This window comes from Seriola aureovittata, chromosome 14 (assembly GCF_021018895.1).
Source record: "Seriola aureovittata isolate HTS-2021-v1 ecotype China chromosome 14, ASM2101889v1, whole genome shotgun sequence".
NCBI lineage: Eukaryota > Metazoa > Chordata > Actinopteri > Carangiformes > Carangidae > Seriola > Seriola aureovittata.
In genome coordinates, this window is record NC_079377.1 from 16,462,172 (window position 1) to 16,479,101 (window position 16,930).

Below are 16,930 nucleotides of genomic sequence, written 5' to 3' on the forward strand. Positions count from 1 at the left end.
TGGGCTATGTTGTTGCCAAAACAGTTTCACTGTTCTGGAACTTTCAGTCGTATCACATAATCCTCTTCAGCAGATGATGATTTCCCAGTGATTAATGAATTGTAGATGTTCAAATTTCCATTTTTCTGAGTCCTTGAAGTAATTCTCCTCCATTTTGGCTTGAAGCGTAACACTTAATGTTCATTTATGATCTTGGAAATGAGTTGTAATTTTGTCAACTACAAGGTCAAGGTGGTTTGTTGCTGGAAAAAACAGACTTATGAGATAAACAACAAACAAATATGGGTGTTGAAAAATAATCAAGTGGATCTACTCATTTCCCAGATGTCACAGTTTCCTTGGACACAGATGAAGAGCTTTAAAATGAGTCCATGCTCACGCTGCATTACCACGTGACAATAATGTAACGTTAACAATAAATAAAGCGGAAGAAGTGCTGACTCTAATGGATTACCTATGTCAAACTAATTTTATGTCTATGATTTTCATAGCCATACTGAAATTAACAGAAACCAGTGAGATGGAATGGAAGGAAGGAAATAAATCTGAAAACCCAGCTACTCTTTAAAACATTTTCTGCAGTAATGTAGAATATATGCAAATTGTAGTTAATGGTCTAAAACTTGCACAGCCACCTGTATGGTCATTTTTAAAGGTTGTAGCAAAGTGCTGGATACCACAACTCGCTACACTTCTGCACTGCGGGCGGCTCACTTGCTCGTATCGACGGCAAAATTCAATCCGTCTCCCTCCCTCCCTGTGACCCAGCTCCTGAGTAAGGCGCTGCTTTCTGCTGAGCCAGCAGTATTGGATGCAGTGGTGATAGTAAATCCATCTGTCTGCTCTGGTGGTGGATCCAAATCCTGATTCGTTTGTGTACCAGCACAGCGAGGAGAGTTGTGCTGGATGTCGGCTCTCTGTGAGCTGCAGCGGGGGTGCATGGGAAATTGGCAGATTTGTGCTGCTTTAAAAAAGAAAAGAAAAGAAAAAAGACATCAGCTTTGTCATATGACACTTGTCTCTGTTGGATAAAGAGCAAAACATAATCCCAGATCATGAAGGACTCAGAGGGGAGCATGTCGTTTTAATACCTCAGGCCTTAATCATTTAGATGAGCAGCAGTGGTGGAAAGTGACTAAGTACAGGTGTACCAAGTGAGGTGCTTGAGTATTGCCATTTTGTGCTACTTTATACTTACTTCCTCCACTGCGTTTTGGAAGCAAGTATAGTGAGCTACTTTTCACTCCACTACATGAATTTTACAGTTAATGGTTACTCTTCAGATTAAATATTTTACATTAAAAAATATGAGCTTATAAAATACAATACATTATTAAAGATTAAACCAGTGATTCCCAAAAGGTTGGGCTGGTCGGCCCCTACATGAAAGTAAGCTTCATGTAGTTGGACCCTCTTGTCACATTTCAGATGTCTGTGAGACATCATTTATCATTTAAATAAGTGATTTGAAGGTGAGTGAGGTAAAAATATTAAATACTTTACAGAAAGCAAAGATCAGAAGAAGCTGTACTGCAATTTGTTGTAACATAACTAACAGATTTATCAGGGGGCCGGACCCCAAGGTTGAGAGGCGCTGGACTACACGCTACCTAACTGTATATGAAGTAGTTAAAACTAGCTGCAACTCGAGCAGATACAGCAGTAAAGTGCTACTCACACACTCGTGAATGTGCATTAACTATCTTTATGTAGTATTTTCACTTCAGCAGGATTTTAACTGCGGGACTTAAACTTGTAATAGAGTATTTGTACATCGCCGTGTTGGTACTTTTTCTTAAGTAAATGATCTGAATATGTGCTCAGCAGAAACAACTGGCATCATACCCAGGTTTGGATGGTTTTGTGGTGTCCAGCATATCACCCTTGATTGTTGTGGACTTGTGCCAGCTAAAGATGCACTTTAGCTGAAAGGCCGCTGTTTGCTTTATAAATAGGCTGCTCACTGGGCTGCCAAAACAATGAAACCCTGCTACCTGCTAATATCTACTAGCTCATTTTGCTGTAATGAAACAGATGGAGCGAGAAGAGACACCGCATGTAGGTCAGAAACAGAAGAGGGGATTCTGTTGAGATTTAATGACAGTCCAGCAAGGACGTAGAGGACATCAATCCTTAAAGAGAAAGTGTATTACAAGCTTATTGTAATACTTGACACAACCTCCCCTGCTGTCTGTGCCAATATGTCTTATTTTAAGACTTCTTCCACAGGCTGTCTTCTGCCTGCATGCCAACAGCACCCCATTAATATGGAGGGGTTTCCAGGAGAATAAAGCCTATCCTGCATTTATTACAATAAGGTGGTGTATGAAAAGAAATCAGTGTAGGAGCTGAGAATTTTCACAAACAGACCCGCTCTGTTAATATCTTGTTCGGCTGAAGGAAAAATACATATCAGATATCTTTAGAGTCAAATAAATGTGAGGCAAATAAGCTCTAACCTGGTTCAGGTGCGCTGCAAAAGTAGACTGCGGCATCGTACCGCTGAGGAGTGAAAGTCATGCCTTTCCAAAATGTCATCTTTTCAGGAACTCAGAAAAATAGCTTTGTTTTTTGGCCAGACGACCGCGCATTTTTCAGTTCCTCCGGAGGGTTTTGAAAGGTGCTTGTAAGCCCAAGGCTCATAGATCTTTCTCAAGCCAGAGGACAGTGCAATCCTTCATTTTGAATTAAGACATGTGAACACCACCAAGACTCCAGTTACAGTGTGAGGGTTTCTGCCAAGAGCGGCATTAGAATGCACATGGGTCCTGGATTATTCTTGCATTTGAGTGGATGCATCTGTCTATTTACATCTTTGTTTTCTCCTCTCCTCTCTTTGGAGAAAAAAAAAAAAAACAGCCTGATTTTGTGTGTTTTTCTGGAGAAGGAGTTGCTCTTCACTGAAACTGAACGGTCCACAGGACTGGTTTGTCAGGAGTGAATGTGTACTTGTGTGTGGTCCACTGTGTGTGGAAGTCTCTGTTAGTTTCAATTAATATTCACACAGATCCTTCTAATGGGATCTTACTGTGTACGTTTTATCACCCCCAAATTCTCGACAAGTAAAAGCAGTATCCACATGGGACTGTGAAGCAGATTCTAACTGAAACAAACCTGCTGTGCCTTTAACGGAGCTCCGTCTGATGAAAGCATCATAACATTTCAACCTCTGTGGGGTATCTTGTGTTTTTAACTGTGTCTGAAAAGCTTTGGGCAAATGTTGTGTTTGTAAAAACAACTTTTTCTGTATAAAGAAAAAGATGTTATGACATGAATGAATTGTTGCTATTGTTTTTTGAAGAACTTACTGATTACCAGTCGGCATATAATATACTATGGTGTGACTTGTGGTAATTCAGATATGGTTGAAATATGTTATGTACAAAGTTATTGCTTAATTTGTAACAGGCAACTAATTTGATGATCAATTGAACATTTAAAGTGCATGTTCACATGGTTGTGTGTCCGACAAAACAAGAAATACAGAAATAAACAGCAGATTAATAGATAATGTAACAGCACATTAACTAACTACATGACCAAAAGTATGTGGACATAAAGTAGGTGGAGGTCCAAGTGCAGGTTTTGGTCTGGGCCCTGTGCTGGCAAGTCAAGTTCTCCAACATCCAACAGTGACAACCATTTCCTTATAGGCCTTGTGTTGTGCACAGGGGATGTTGTCAGGCTGAAACTGTTGCCACACAGTTGGAAGTACACTATTATCTAAACTATATCATTGTAGCTGTGACATGAAGATTTTCTTTAATTGAAACCAATCGGCCCACATCATGAAAGACAAGCTCCAGACCATAAACGTGTGTGATCAGGGGGATGTCTACATACTTTTGGCCATATAGTGAAGACATGAAAAGCACAATCCCTATAGCAGCCAATCTTTCTACAGGTTATTTGGTTCCTCAGGCGTTTCTGTTAAAAAATGACCTTCGTGCAAACGTGGCTGTGATCGAGTCCTCGGAGTCACGCAGCAGTGAACACTCACAGGTTTATGACTCTGTATGTTGATGTGACAAATTCGGTCGCATCTTGACTGCATTCATGAATGTTTTAAACCTTCCAGCTCTGTAAGTCTTATCCATGCATGATGTGGAAAACTTTTTTTTTTTGTATGTATGCATATTACTTTCAGTTTGTCCATGTAGTACTCTGTGTGGTGTGGTGTGGTGTGGGTGTGTGTTTGTGTGGGGGTGTGGGGGAGGTTTTGTGTGTGCGTGCGTGACGGTAGCCAGATTCCTGGTAGCAGATGTTTATCACTGCCTCGCCTCCTCGCTGTAGATTAGTAACACATGATGGCACCTCATTCAGATAACCTTCTGCACTCGCACAGCACTGCCACAGACAGGGTGGTGACGCGGAGGAGGCGGTTTGAGATTCCTCTCATGTTAGTGGTAGGAATTCAGAGAAGATGCTGATAACACAGTGCCCTCTAGTGAAACGTGTCTGCTTCTGTCTACACATAGCTTCGATACAGCTAATTCATGTTTAAAGGGAGATAGAAGGTGACGTGCTATCTTATTCGGTTTTCCATACATGTCTAAAGATAAGATTAATGTGCTTTGTGGTGTTTTTTTTTTTTAAATAAATGTCACCCAGCAAATTGTATTGATCTGATGCACCGAATGTGACTTTTCTTTTTCTTCAGGACTTTGAGAAGCCCAGTCCACCCCAGAAACCCCTCCCTGCAGACCCACTAGGGAGGAGCTCTCGGCTGGGTCACAGTGCCACAGCAGCGGGGGTCCACATCCCCGGCGCTGGACCCCTCCCCATACCTATCCCCACTGTGCCCAGGCCTCCACCCACCATCCCTCTACCCAGCAGGTCAGTGCAACGTGACCGGAATCACATGTCTCAGACGGGAAATATGCAACATGGTTTCATCTGCCTGTTAAAGTGACGGCTTGTTTTCGTTCATTGTTGCAGCTTTATTCAGACTTACAGAACCAAGCAAAATGTTGCATGATGTTTGGCATCAGAGGACGCTGCCGGAAAGTAATGATATTGAGGAAGAAAAGAAGTGTCCTCTGTTCTTATTTTTCCAGCGATTTAATTATTCATTAATGACCATCGTGAGCATGAGGGACAAACTCTAATAGATTTTCTCAACAGTTTCATCACTTTTTGAGACTCTCGTGACTCGTTAAACTCCCATTTGCTCACACGCTGTGTGCAGAGTGTTTGGTGGATGTTCATAGTTTCATCCATCCACCCAGGACTGCTAGTCTGATTATTATTGTGGTAGTACGAGGGTTTTTCAGCCTCTTGTGCCCGACCACACTAAAGGCAAAAAACCTTGTTGGCTCATTCACAGTGATTCCTGGTTTATGAAACCACAGTTATTTTGGTTGTGCATAAGATGGTGATGGTGAAGTCATAGTTTTATTACACTGTTCCATTTAATATCTCTCTATATTTAACCTCGTTCTGCTGAAGCCTTTGCATGAATCCAACGGAAATCAATTCAGGCTTGTGCCGTGCTGGAAGTGTAACAAAAATATGACAGAAAGTAGTAAGAAAAAATGCCTCATGCTTATTTAGACAGGAGACCAACATGTTTAATCAGATTGTGTCTGCAAGGGGAGATTTTGCTTCAGGACACACTATTAAGCATGTGCTATGTCATTGATTGGGAACATTTTATCTTTACTGTCATGTGTTTACACTTCTGCTTCCGTTTCAGACCTGTGCCGGTGTTGCCCTACAGACCACCAAAGACTCATAAGGACTGCTGAGCTCTTGTTGTCATGGACGAGTAGATCTCCCATCAACAGATAGAGACTTTCTTGATTTGCACTAATTACTGAGACTTCTGTAAGACCCTGCGGACAGTTGGAAGCGTCACAGAGTGTCTAGTGAAAGGGGGCTAACATCACACCTCGGTGTTAACGCCTCTAAAAGGTGCTTTGTTGTCCTCGCTCAGGTACCAATGAACTATTTATCTATTTAACTATTTAACTTCAATATCACCAGTTTGTGCACAGAGCACTCTGATGAAGAGTGATTTTCCCCATGGAAAAGTTTAGGAAAAGAAAGAAACATGGTGTCATTTAGGATATTTCTTTTGCATTCTTTGGTGATTTTTATACTTTTTTCTCAAATGAAATGCTGAAATATATGATGTTTTTTATAATCAGTCAAGTTGCTTGAATAATAGAAGTGCAAAAAGGTTTGTTTTTGGACTTAAGTGAAGAAAAAGGGAAATGGAGCACAACTCAGCAAGTTGTCAGTGTAGCTTGTGGCCCATAGAGCAGTGTTATTTATTCAGTTTTTCATATTGTTATGATGTATTCAATACCAAATACATCTTTTATATCCATGCCGCCATGGTGCTAAAAAAAAATAGATATTAATCAAATCCTTTGTTTCATTAAATGTAATGGAAAAATGCAGCAGTTCCAGCAGTTTTTCTAGGTGCATCATCTAAAAACTAGTCGAACTCATATTAAAGCCTCTACATTTTTATTGAGGGATCAGCTCATTTTGCAGTCTCACAGTCAGTCTCCTTCATTTCCTTATAAGTTCACTCTCACAGTGAAGTACAAACAGGAAAAGCTCTTTTCACACATTTCACACAGGCTCTGACACACTGCTCACGGCATGTGTTGGACGCTCAGCGTGTTCTCCTGATACTGGCAGACGCTGCAGAGCCTCAACAGATTCGACAGGCTGATTGTGTTCCAGAGAATTACACCAACACCAAATAATTCAACATTAACTACGGTGTTTGTATGTTTAACATTTACGCTCACTTTGTCCTTGAGTGTGCGAGCCAAGTCAGATGACTTCAGCGCTGTGAGCTTCCCAAGCTCCTCCTCCACCGTATCAACATGATTTTTTACCTTATCTGTCCTGTCTTTTTTTTTTTTTTTCCCTCTTTGCCTTTATCCCATTACATTTTGATTTTGTATGGCTGAATTATTCTTGAACTCTGATTATTCATGCATCGTTCATTCGATTCAGAGCATGCCGTTGCACTTTGAGTTTGGCACTTTCCTTGATGTTATTTGTCGTTGACTTGCTGGTGTAAGAGGAAGGATTCAGCTGTTAAAATCTTCACAGTGCAGTTCTTTTGCCTGTGTCAGTGTTCACTTTGGATAATGCATTTTGTATTTGCAGTGTATCCACTCGCAGTGCTCGTCCTCTCACCACTGCTGAATGATTGAAGTCAGTGAAGCCCTGCATACCATTGTTGCATTCGTGTACAGAAGTGTGCAAGTAATGCTTTTTTCTTTGTTTCTGGAGATGTTCACACATGTTCAACAGTCAGGGCAACTGCTCTCTGTTGGGAAATATGTTAGTGCTGTGTTAAATTAGTCGTTAAATGTTTATGCCATTTGTAAATCCTAAATGTACTGTGTTTATTTGCATAACTGTAACATGTTTAAAAGCCATTGTAAAGTGTAAATATTGTACGTCAGTAATCATTCTCTTCTTTTTATGTTGTTTTTTTACAAGCACAGTAATATAAGAACTGCTCTGAGGCCGTTCCCCACTTACACTAGGTGGTGAAAACATGATTTTGAACATTTTAACCTATAACTCGTAGGCCAGAGACAAATGTTTCAGGATAACATTTAAACTGAGAAGTTTGGTTGATGAAATCAGAGTCAAATAAAACTGCCTTTATGACTGTTTACGACACGTTGTTTTGATTTCATTCTCACTTTGCTGAGCTTTAGAGAAACCTTTTTAAAACTAGGCCTGTTAGATAAGGACTCATGAGGATAAAAGTTTTCATTTGTTGAACATGAATCATTCAAGGATGCCATGATAACTTATTTTATGGTCGCTGTTAAAGCTCAGTCTCAGTCAGCCCACCTCATAACGAAGCTACTAAGAAGTCACCATGACAAACAAGGAGTCTGATCATTTGGAAAGGTATGAATATGTATCGGACTCCTGTGACGAGCAACAACACAACACTCATGAAGACAAATGAAAAAACAACAATAAAACTTAAGTTGTTTTGCTCATCCTTTCTTCTAATAAGCAGCAGTCCATAAACAGTGATTCTTAGTGTCAAGAAAAGCACTTCAGTGACTTCCTGTATGAAAGAGTCCCACCAGTCTGTTACCTCACTCATTACATGCAGGTCTCCTTTTGCCTCAGCAGCCTGTCTTTGTTGTTCAACACTGCCACCTGTCAAGCAACAGTGGTCATTACAAAAACTGAAGCACATCCCTCCCTCCAGTTTGATCTTGCTATGTTTCCTTCATGTGCCTCTCAAGCCAGAGTCCTGATTAAGGATCAGCTCCCCCAAATTAGATCATTACTGGAAAGGAATGTGAAAACAGGAAAAACCTCTGACCTGTAAACTGAGTGAACTGAAGAAGATCAGTGTCTATAATCAAATAAACACTGCTACTTACACACATAACCGTAAAGAAAACGCATCTCATAAATTATGTTTAGGCAAAAAGAAAAATGTCCATGTATTTATTTATTTTATTAGGTAGCATATTTGCTGAAGTAACAGTTGTAATATCACACTATGTATCAATGTAGATCAATGTTTAATCAGCATTTTACTACTGTAGTTTGTTGAGATGGAACTAAGTTTCCAAATCATTATTTTCATTATGGATTCATCTGCTGTTTTCTTTATTAATCAATTAATTGGTTGGAAAAATATAGAAAACTGAGAAATGCGCTCACAATTATCCAGAGTGACACACATTCACAATGCATATTCCCAAACCTAAAGATTATTTAAAAATGAATTACAACCTGGGAGCTTGAAATGTTGGACTTATTTGCAGGAAAAATCTAAATAGTGGCCATTTAATTCTCTGATAATTTGCTTAAAAATTAAAAACTTGTATATACTGTTGGGTAGTTTAATTCATAAAAAAAAAAAAAAATCATGTTTTATAAGCACTTCAACTCCACTACAATGCAGAGGGAGATAATGTTCTTTTTCCTCCACTACAATTATCCGACAGCTTTTATGAAGTATGACTGTAAGTACTTGCTCCAGGCCTTGCTGTCAACAGGGGGCCTCAAAATGAGAAAATTACGTACGGGACGTCTCTTCCACATTCCTCTGCTCACTTTATGTTACAGTATGATTCAATAGTGTTTACCATTTATAAACCACAGAGGTCCAATTCTTGTCAGGTTTTCCGGTTTAAACGTATAGAAGCTATAAGCCGCTCAAAGATAAGAATAACAGTAACAACGTTTCATATACCCACAAGCCCACATTACAAATTTTGTTTTAATACTGTTACTAAAGAACATTTCTTCTTTGTTTTTCTTCGATATTATTCTACAACTGAAAAACTATAGGCACAACAGACGTGTGCTGACCTCTATAGGTCTTCATTTTCTGGCTTTCATTGGTTTTTGGATGTAGACCTTAATTGTTCCTGTTTATCGACCACTGAGATAATTACTAAATTAAACCACAGTTGATAAATAAATGCATTTTACACTATGTAGAGCTTGTGTCCTTTGCGTGTGAGCCAGTTCTCTTTGTAAACACCAGACCCCTCTGAGTCCCTGCCCATCTATCTTTGTTCTCAGACCAGTGTGTGTGTGTGTGTGTGTGTGTGTCATCTGTTGATGACCGCACTTCTATGGGATTAATGGCCACATGACAACACTGGGCTGGCCGCCTAGCGAGCCTTTCATTTGGCTTCACTTGCAGAGGCGGTCTGTGTGCTGTCCAACAGTTTACTGAGAGCTGGAGGTTTCCAAACTTCATTCCTGTGGATCTGCAAATGAAGTCTAATCCGGACAGACCGGGAGCTCACTTGTGATGGCGCACGACGTTAGCAGTTTAACTGGAGAGGAGTATTTTGAAGGGAAATCACCCCTTTGTCCAGACACGGACGCTTTGAGTCACGGGGATAAAGACTATGATGACATTTTGGAGCTTAATCAGTTTGATGGACTGCCTTATTCCTCCAGGTTTTACAAACTGCTGAAAGAAAGAAAAGAGCTGCCAGTGTGGAAAGCAAAATGTGAATTCATGGACACTTTGGCCAAAGGACAGTTTGTTGTTGTCAGTGGTTCTGCTAAAACTGGGAGGAGTTCTCAAGTGAGTACTGTGGGCATTTGACACTCTAGTTTGCACATTTTATTCACGCGACAGCAAACTGAACTTTGTATATATATTCAAACATACATAAATATTCAAGCCCTCTCACTATCAACTTTTCCCACTCTTATTTTGAACCAGATTCCCCAGTGGTGTGCTGAGTTCTGCCTGTCAGTCCAGTTCCAGCACGGCATGGTGGTTTGTACCCAGACTCACACCCAGCAGGCTGTTGATCTCGCCTTAAGGGTGGCCGATGAGATGGACGTCAACATTGGCCATGAAGTCGGGTACCGCATCCCTTTGGACACATGCTGCACCGGCGACACAGTCCTCAGGTATGTTAAAGCATACTTTCAAATACAAGTACACCCAGTGATTCTTCTCTCCACTGATTCTTTCTGCCCTCTTGCCTGGTTACAACAATGCATGGTGACGACACAGGCAGCTAAATCACCCCGCCTTTTCTTACTCTCAGGAGAGCAGTGAACAAAAGGCCTGAGGGGACTCTTTTCAGGGGCTCCTCCACAGCTGCCTGGCTCCCCGTGTGCCCATATGTCACACTCCCTCATGCAGGTCCCTCATAAGTCAGCTGGGGGAAAAAAGAGAAACTCAGCACATTGAGGGGAGGGGGACAAGATAAACAGGCAGCCGGCAAGTAGGAAAGGATCCACTCCCCAGACTAATTATCAGAGTAAATTACACTAATGGGGGCAAAGCTGAAGTGTAGACAAAGTGGCTTTCATTAAGATGCCATTCTGAGGTATGCTGGAAGGATTTCCTGAATATACTGTTCCACTATTGCAGCCTAGAGGCTTAGAATTGAATAAACCTGATGATTTATTTCAGGCTTTCATGAATTTGAATACAGTGTGTGTCAAGCATCTCGTGCAGGCTCCCTCCTAATGTTTTATCACCCACCCCCAGGTACTGTACAGATGACATGCTGCTGAGAGAGATGATGTCAGACCCTTTACTTGAGAACTACAGCGTGGTAGTCGTGGACCAGGCCCACCAGAGGACCGTAGCCACCGACGTACTGCAGGGTCTGCTGAAGGACATCGCCCTGCAGAGGCCGGAGCTCCGTGTGGTCCTCCTCACCTCGGGCGAGCCCGGCCCCAAGCAGCTGGCCCACTTCACCGGGTCAGCGGCGCCTCTGATTCACCTGGAGAGCCCCGTCGCAGGAGAGGTGGTGTACAGCAGCACAGGTGGAGGCTACTTCTGCTCTGCTCTCCGTCTGGTGCTGGAGATCCACCACGCCGAAGAGGAAGGAGATGTGGTTGTGTTTCTGGTGACGACACAGGTAAAAAAAAAGCAGCAACCACACGGCTGAATATGTCTGTGAATATGTCTTCTTCTGACTCTCTTCTTTGCTCACTCTTCACCAGGAGATAGATCTGGCCCATGACATCCTGCGTCATGAGGTGCACAGCTTACCCCGTGACCTGGGTGAGCTCCTGCCTGTTGCTGTGCACCCTGGCCGGCCTGGGAATCTCCCAATCCCGGGGGAGGAGGAGACGGGCCGGACCCGCAGAGTATTCCTCACATCCAGCCCAAACGAGGACTTCTTCTGGGCTGTTAGCTCAATCAGCTTTGTCATTGATGCCGGCCTTGAGAAAAGATATGTAAGTTAGTTGTTGTAATTAAAATAAGACTTAGAATAATTACATAAAGACTTCTTAAACTTTTTATATATCATACTGCTGCTGCTGCAGAAACACACCGCAAGTAGGCGTGTAAATTTTAGGGTCCCTCCAGGATGTAGATTAGCAAACCGGGCATTCATGTGTTGTCACTTTAATCATCATTATAATCTTTTTTTTTTCAGTATCTGTCTTTGAGCTGAGATTATATCTCTCTGAATCTACTTCTTTTTGTTATATATTGAAAAGCAATGATTTGTGCATTATTGCTACCCAGAAACAAAATTGCAATGTTTAACTCTGAAGTCTTAAGTGTTGAGTGTTTTAATGATCTAAGTGGAAATGTAAAGAACTTTATATGCCATACAGCATATATACATTTTCATGGTTTTGAAAATGTGTTAGCTCATGTCACTGTTAGAGTAGATTTGTGTGTAAGTTTAGTTAAATGTCTTTAATGTAACGTCACTGGTGGAAGAAGTATTCAGATACTTTACTGAAGAGTAAAAGCAGTAACAGGAAGTCCCATACATATTATATACTGTTGGGTAGTATGTTCATCTGGTTTATATGTAAAATCTTCACCTGCACAGTAACTATGACTGTCAGATAAATGCAGTGGATACAATATTTGCCTCTGAAATGTGGTTTAGTGTATATATTCAGGGTCAACACACTGTGATGCTGTTGCAGGTTTACAACCCCAGGATCAGAACAAACTCGGTCATCATTCAGCCAATCAGCAAAGATCAGGCCGAGAGTCGCAAACAGCTGGCTACAGGTCCGACAGGTGAGAAGTTAAACTGTGACGACACTTTTTTCATGTAAATATCCGGCTGCCATCCTGTCTAAAAACAATTTTAAAAAAAAAGGATCTTTCTCTCCTGCAGGCAAGTGTTTCTGTTTGTACCCAGAGGACAGACAGCTTCCTGCCGAAGTACGACCACACATCGTGGAGTCAGACATCACTTCCACTGTGCTCTTCCTGAAGAGGATGGAGATCGCAGGGCTGCACCACTGTGACTTCATCGACAGGCCAGGTGAGATTTACATGAAGTGACTAAATACAAAGAGAGAATATTGTTGTGGCACTTTGTGCTGGCTGGGCCCCTGTTGTTCCCTAAACTTCACGTCCTCAGTGATGATAATATGAATTTTGGGTTCAGTTCGTTCAGTCCGCTCCCTTTTGTTCCAACAAACAGGAACTTTTTTTATTGCAGGGCAGTGAGCCGTGCTGCAGCTGAACTGACAGCTCTTGTTCTGCGAGCTTCCTTTCAGAGCTGACCTGCTTCCGTGTGCTTTTGTTCCTCCGGATTTATTCACCCCCACTAACACAAACACACACACACACTGAGCCTCCCATTAGTTGATTAGAGTGTAGATACACTAGTGCTGGTCTATGATAATAGAAAGCATCTAAAGTGGATTTGATTCTTTCCTCTCGCTCTGTCTGAAAATGTCTCTTTTTTTTCACCATGATGTTCATCAAAAACACATTTGTTGCAAAGACAGATGAGAAAATCTCATGTGTTCCGCGGATACACTTCAATATGCATAGTGATGCATGGCAGATATTGGTGAGGATTATAAAATCCTAATCTGCTGCTGTCTTTTCACTGCGATCTGCCCACCAGGGTGCCAGTGTACTGTAGGGGGATTGTCCCAGTGGGTCACCACTTTGGATTACAGTTCAGACAGCATGAACAGTTCTTTTGTATGTAATTAATATTCTCTCAGTAAATACTAGAAAATAATAAAGGACATGTTGATTTTCTGATGGATTTGGTTTCCTAGTTTTCACCCAATTTTTTAACCAAGGATTAATTTAGTTTTTTTAGTTAAAAAAATTTTTGATTTTGGTGTATAATTCAAAAATGTTTCCAACCCAGATCCTGGAGGTCTGATGCAGGCTTTAGAAGAGCTCGACTACCTGGCAGCTTTGGATAATGATGGCAACCTGTCTGAGATGGGCATCATCATGTCCGAGTTAACCTTGGAGCCGCAAATGGCCAAGACTGTGCTCGCCTCCTGTGAGTTTGACTGTGTCAGCGAGGTGGTCATCATCGCTGCCATGCTAACAGGTAACAGGCGCTGGCACATACATGTTTCCTGCTGTATCTTATCACGTGATCCACGTCTCATATATCTTGTGGATTTTTCAGCACCCACTTGCTTCATGGTTCCCTCTGTGGACCTGAAGCCAGAGGCCACCCAGTGCCACATGAAGTTCCAGCACCCAGAGGGAGACCACTTCACCCTTATCAATATCTACAAGGCCTTTAAGCAGTGCCAGCAGGATCCATGTGAGTTTAGAGAGTATCACCTACTTGGAAACACACAAATATGCATAAACACACACACACAGATGCTATGGAGATCAGTGAATGAATCAAGAAAATGAATTGTAAATGATAGCAAAACAAGCTCATTGGCTGTAAACAAAACAATGATATTACTGCGTATATTTACAAGAAAACTACCTATTTTTTCCAGAAATATCTACGTCTTCATCATTGATTCTGCCTTCCTATAATCCTCTCTATGGCTCTGTCCTCTCTTCCCCCGTTAGACTGTAATGTGGAGAAGTGGTGTAAGGATTTCTACCTGAACCACACTTCTCTGCTGATGGCTGACGCGCTTCGTTCTGAGCTCACCGACATTCTGAAGAGGATCGAGCTGCCCGTCTCAGTTCCCGCCTTCGGTTCCCGAAGCAACACCTTCAACATTAAGAGGGCCCTGCTGGCAGGTTTCTTTATGCAGGTTAGATAACATAAGTTTGTTAACACCACTCAACAAAAACACAATAGATTTATTAGAGCGACGTCGACAGCTTACATCAAACACACACAGTCATCCTGAAGAGTCATGTGGGATTTTAGGTTCCACAATTAATGATCACAGAATGTGGACTTATTGAAATATCAGAGTACTGTAGATGATAAAAAATATGCTGAAATAATCATTTGTTTTTTTATAATCAATATTAACAAAAATTGACAAAAATCACATAGCCATTATTGTGTAACCCTACCACCTTGACGCCTGCAGCAATGCAATACACGTATTTATTCTGCTGCTTGAACTTTGACTGAACCTTTTATTCTTTACTGCACTTTGGCAGATACTTAAACTCCCCCTACACTTAAATTGACACTTCAGCTTCTTTCAGCACTTCAATTTTAACTGTTATTTCAGTATTTGTATTTCGACTGTCAAATTTCCTTCTGAGAATTTTTTATGTTTATGTTTTGGCTTTTTTTTTTTCTAATTATGTACTTTCCGAGGCAAAATCAAAAGTATGACTTTACAGATGGGAGCATCTTGTATTTGGATGCTTCTGTCTGCTTATACTTTTTTTTTTTTAGTATTTTTAGGTGGTGACTGCTTTTCCTTTGGAGAAATCCATCTGACTGTGTCTGGCTGTGTTTTCGCTCAGGTGGCGCGGGATGTGGATGGATCAGGGAACTACTTCATTATGACCCATAAGCATGTGGCACAGATCCATCCTCTGTCTGGCTACGGAGCCAAGACCCCCAAGCTGGGCCTGCCGGAGTGGGTGCTGTTCCATGAGCACTCCTTCTCCGAGGACAACTGTCTCCGCACCGTCACCCACATAACACCGGAGGAGTAAGACTCAGCCTTGTTAACATTTTGTTCATTTCAATTTGTGTGCTTGTTTTGCATTCACATAACTGAATCTGTCAATAAGTCTTGTAAACTAGACTGCCTTGTCTTGTTGTTTTAAAAGAACCAGGCAGATCACCCTCATATCTTCATGTTTGAAGAGGCTTAAAAGTAATCAAGCACATTCCCTTTCCCTTTTGGACCAGATGTAAAGCTCCAGTTCAGCATAGACTATTCGTACTGGTTTCGGAGGGGAGGTATAATCCTGTTCTCTAGTATTTGCTGGTTGCAGAGGGGATTATGGATTGCACAGATGCCTGGGAATGTGGAGCTGCAGCTTAATGAAGGAGGAGAAAACCCTTTGCAGCCTTTGTCATGCTCTCTTAGCCTCCACATCCTGAAATGCGTGAATCAGTTCATTGCAGCTCAAATTATGTGAGGACTAGATGTAGTGTAAGGCTCCTCTCCCACTTAAGTGGGTGCCATTCAAAACTTACTTGAACTGAGAACAAGTTTGCAAATTGAAATACAATGTGCATCAGTTACATTCAACCAAAAATGAGTTTGTTTCTAGAATGAGTCTGACACACAAGAAATCTGATTGATTTTTTTTTTTTGTCTTCTCCACGATTAGGTTCATTCAGATGGCACCACAGTATTTCTTCTACAATCTACCGCCAAGCGAGAGCAAAGACATCCTCCAAAACATTTTGAACCATGGAGCTTCGACACCTCCAACCTCCCAACAGGAACCCCAAGAGGACCCGACCAATGACCGTTGTGTCATACAGTGACTGACTGAGCCACTGTTCCCAGTCGTGGTGGTGAAATAACCAGTATTACCAGTAACCAGTAAGCACTTATTGCACTATACTGTACAGAATCACATTGTTCGGGTAGTTGTTGTTGGGTAGTTGTTGTTTTTTTTTTTTTTTTCATCTGTGCCCTTAATGTCATTTTTGTCATAACATCCATGTTCTGTATTTATCTTTGATAGTTATACAAAGTTCTTATGTTGATTTTCAGTGTCTGATTATTTATATTTTTACTTAGTCCTCCTATTCAATAGAACAATCTGGTTACTAAATTGCAAAGAATAGTTTTTCTACTACAGTGAGATTTACAATGTAATGATTCTGCGGCTCTGCTTCAAGCTCCTCACTCTCACCTCTTACCTTCAGTCACTGTCCAACAGTCAGTCACCCACAGCACCGAGGGTCCATTCTGATTAATGAGGTGCAGGGACAGTTTGGGTCCCCCCTGCAGCTCCATCTGGTGTGGATACAGCTCAGTAACAGCGGGGTGACCCAGTTCACTGACACTGCATTAAAAACATCATGTCGCCTCTTCAGTGACTCGGGCTGAACGAGTTGGTGCCAGAGGGTACGGTGCCACTAAAAATCTTTCACTCTGAATTGTGCTTTTGAAGGCAAAGCAGCTGTGCACAGTTCATCATTTAAATGTTCTGGATAAATAAACTGAGTATGATAAATCATACTTTTATATTTGTTATCCAAAGGTTTGAATAAAATACCTCTACTAAAGGTTAATCTGATGTGTCCTATTAGCCTGAGATGCTCATGGAAAAACATACAATATCATAAAATAC

General features: G+C 41.4%; 2 protein-coding genes across 3 annotated transcripts in view; both read left to right on the forward strand.

Moving 5' to 3' along the window:
* adam12b (ADAM metallopeptidase domain 12b) overlaps window positions 1-7,649 on the forward strand; it is a 76,204-nt gene extending 68,555 nt beyond the window's left edge. For both annotated transcript variants that reach the window (XM_056396173.1, XM_056396174.1), the window contains exons 22-23: window positions 4,661-4,836; window positions 5,696-7,649. In XM_056396173.1, the coding sequence (XP_056252148.1) occupies window positions 4,661-4,836; window positions 5,696-5,747 (228 nt within the window). In that variant the 3' untranslated portion in view covers window positions 5,748-7,649. The remainder of the gene's footprint in view (window positions 1-4,660; window positions 4,837-5,695) is intronic.
* Window positions 7,650-9,595: 1,946 nt separating this feature from the next.
* Window positions 9,596-16,865, forward strand: dhx32b (DEAH (Asp-Glu-Ala-His) box polypeptide 32b). Its single transcript, XM_056395940.1, has 11 exons — window positions 9,596-10,057; window positions 10,199-10,392; window positions 10,982-11,357; window positions 11,443-11,679; window positions 12,391-12,487; window positions 12,588-12,737; window positions 13,587-13,778; window positions 13,860-14,000; window positions 14,267-14,457; window positions 15,134-15,324; window positions 15,956-16,865. Exons 1-11 carry the CDS (start codon window positions 9,776-9,778, stop codon window positions 16,113-16,115), a joined length of 2,211 nt encoding a protein of 736 aa, XP_056251915.1. The 5' UTR covers window positions 9,596-9,775; the 3' UTR covers window positions 16,116-16,865.
* Window positions 16,866-16,930: the final 65 nt, after the last annotated feature.

What these genes read in the sequence shown, in the direction of transcription:
- dhx32b (XM_056395940.1), top strand. Translation starts at nt 9,776, where the DNA reads ATGGCGCACGACGTTAGCAGTTTAACTGGAGAGGAGTATTTTGAAGGG. An exon ending in TGTTTCTGGTGACGACACAG is followed by an intron (nt 11,358 to 11,442) that starts GTAAAAAAAAAG and finishes ACTCTTCACCAG; the next exon opens with GAGATAGATCTGGCCCATGA. An exon ending in CATCGCTGCCATGCTAACAG is followed by an intron (nt 13,779 to 13,859) that starts GTAACAGGCGCT and finishes TGGATTTTTCAG; the next exon opens with CACCCACTTGCTTCATGGTT.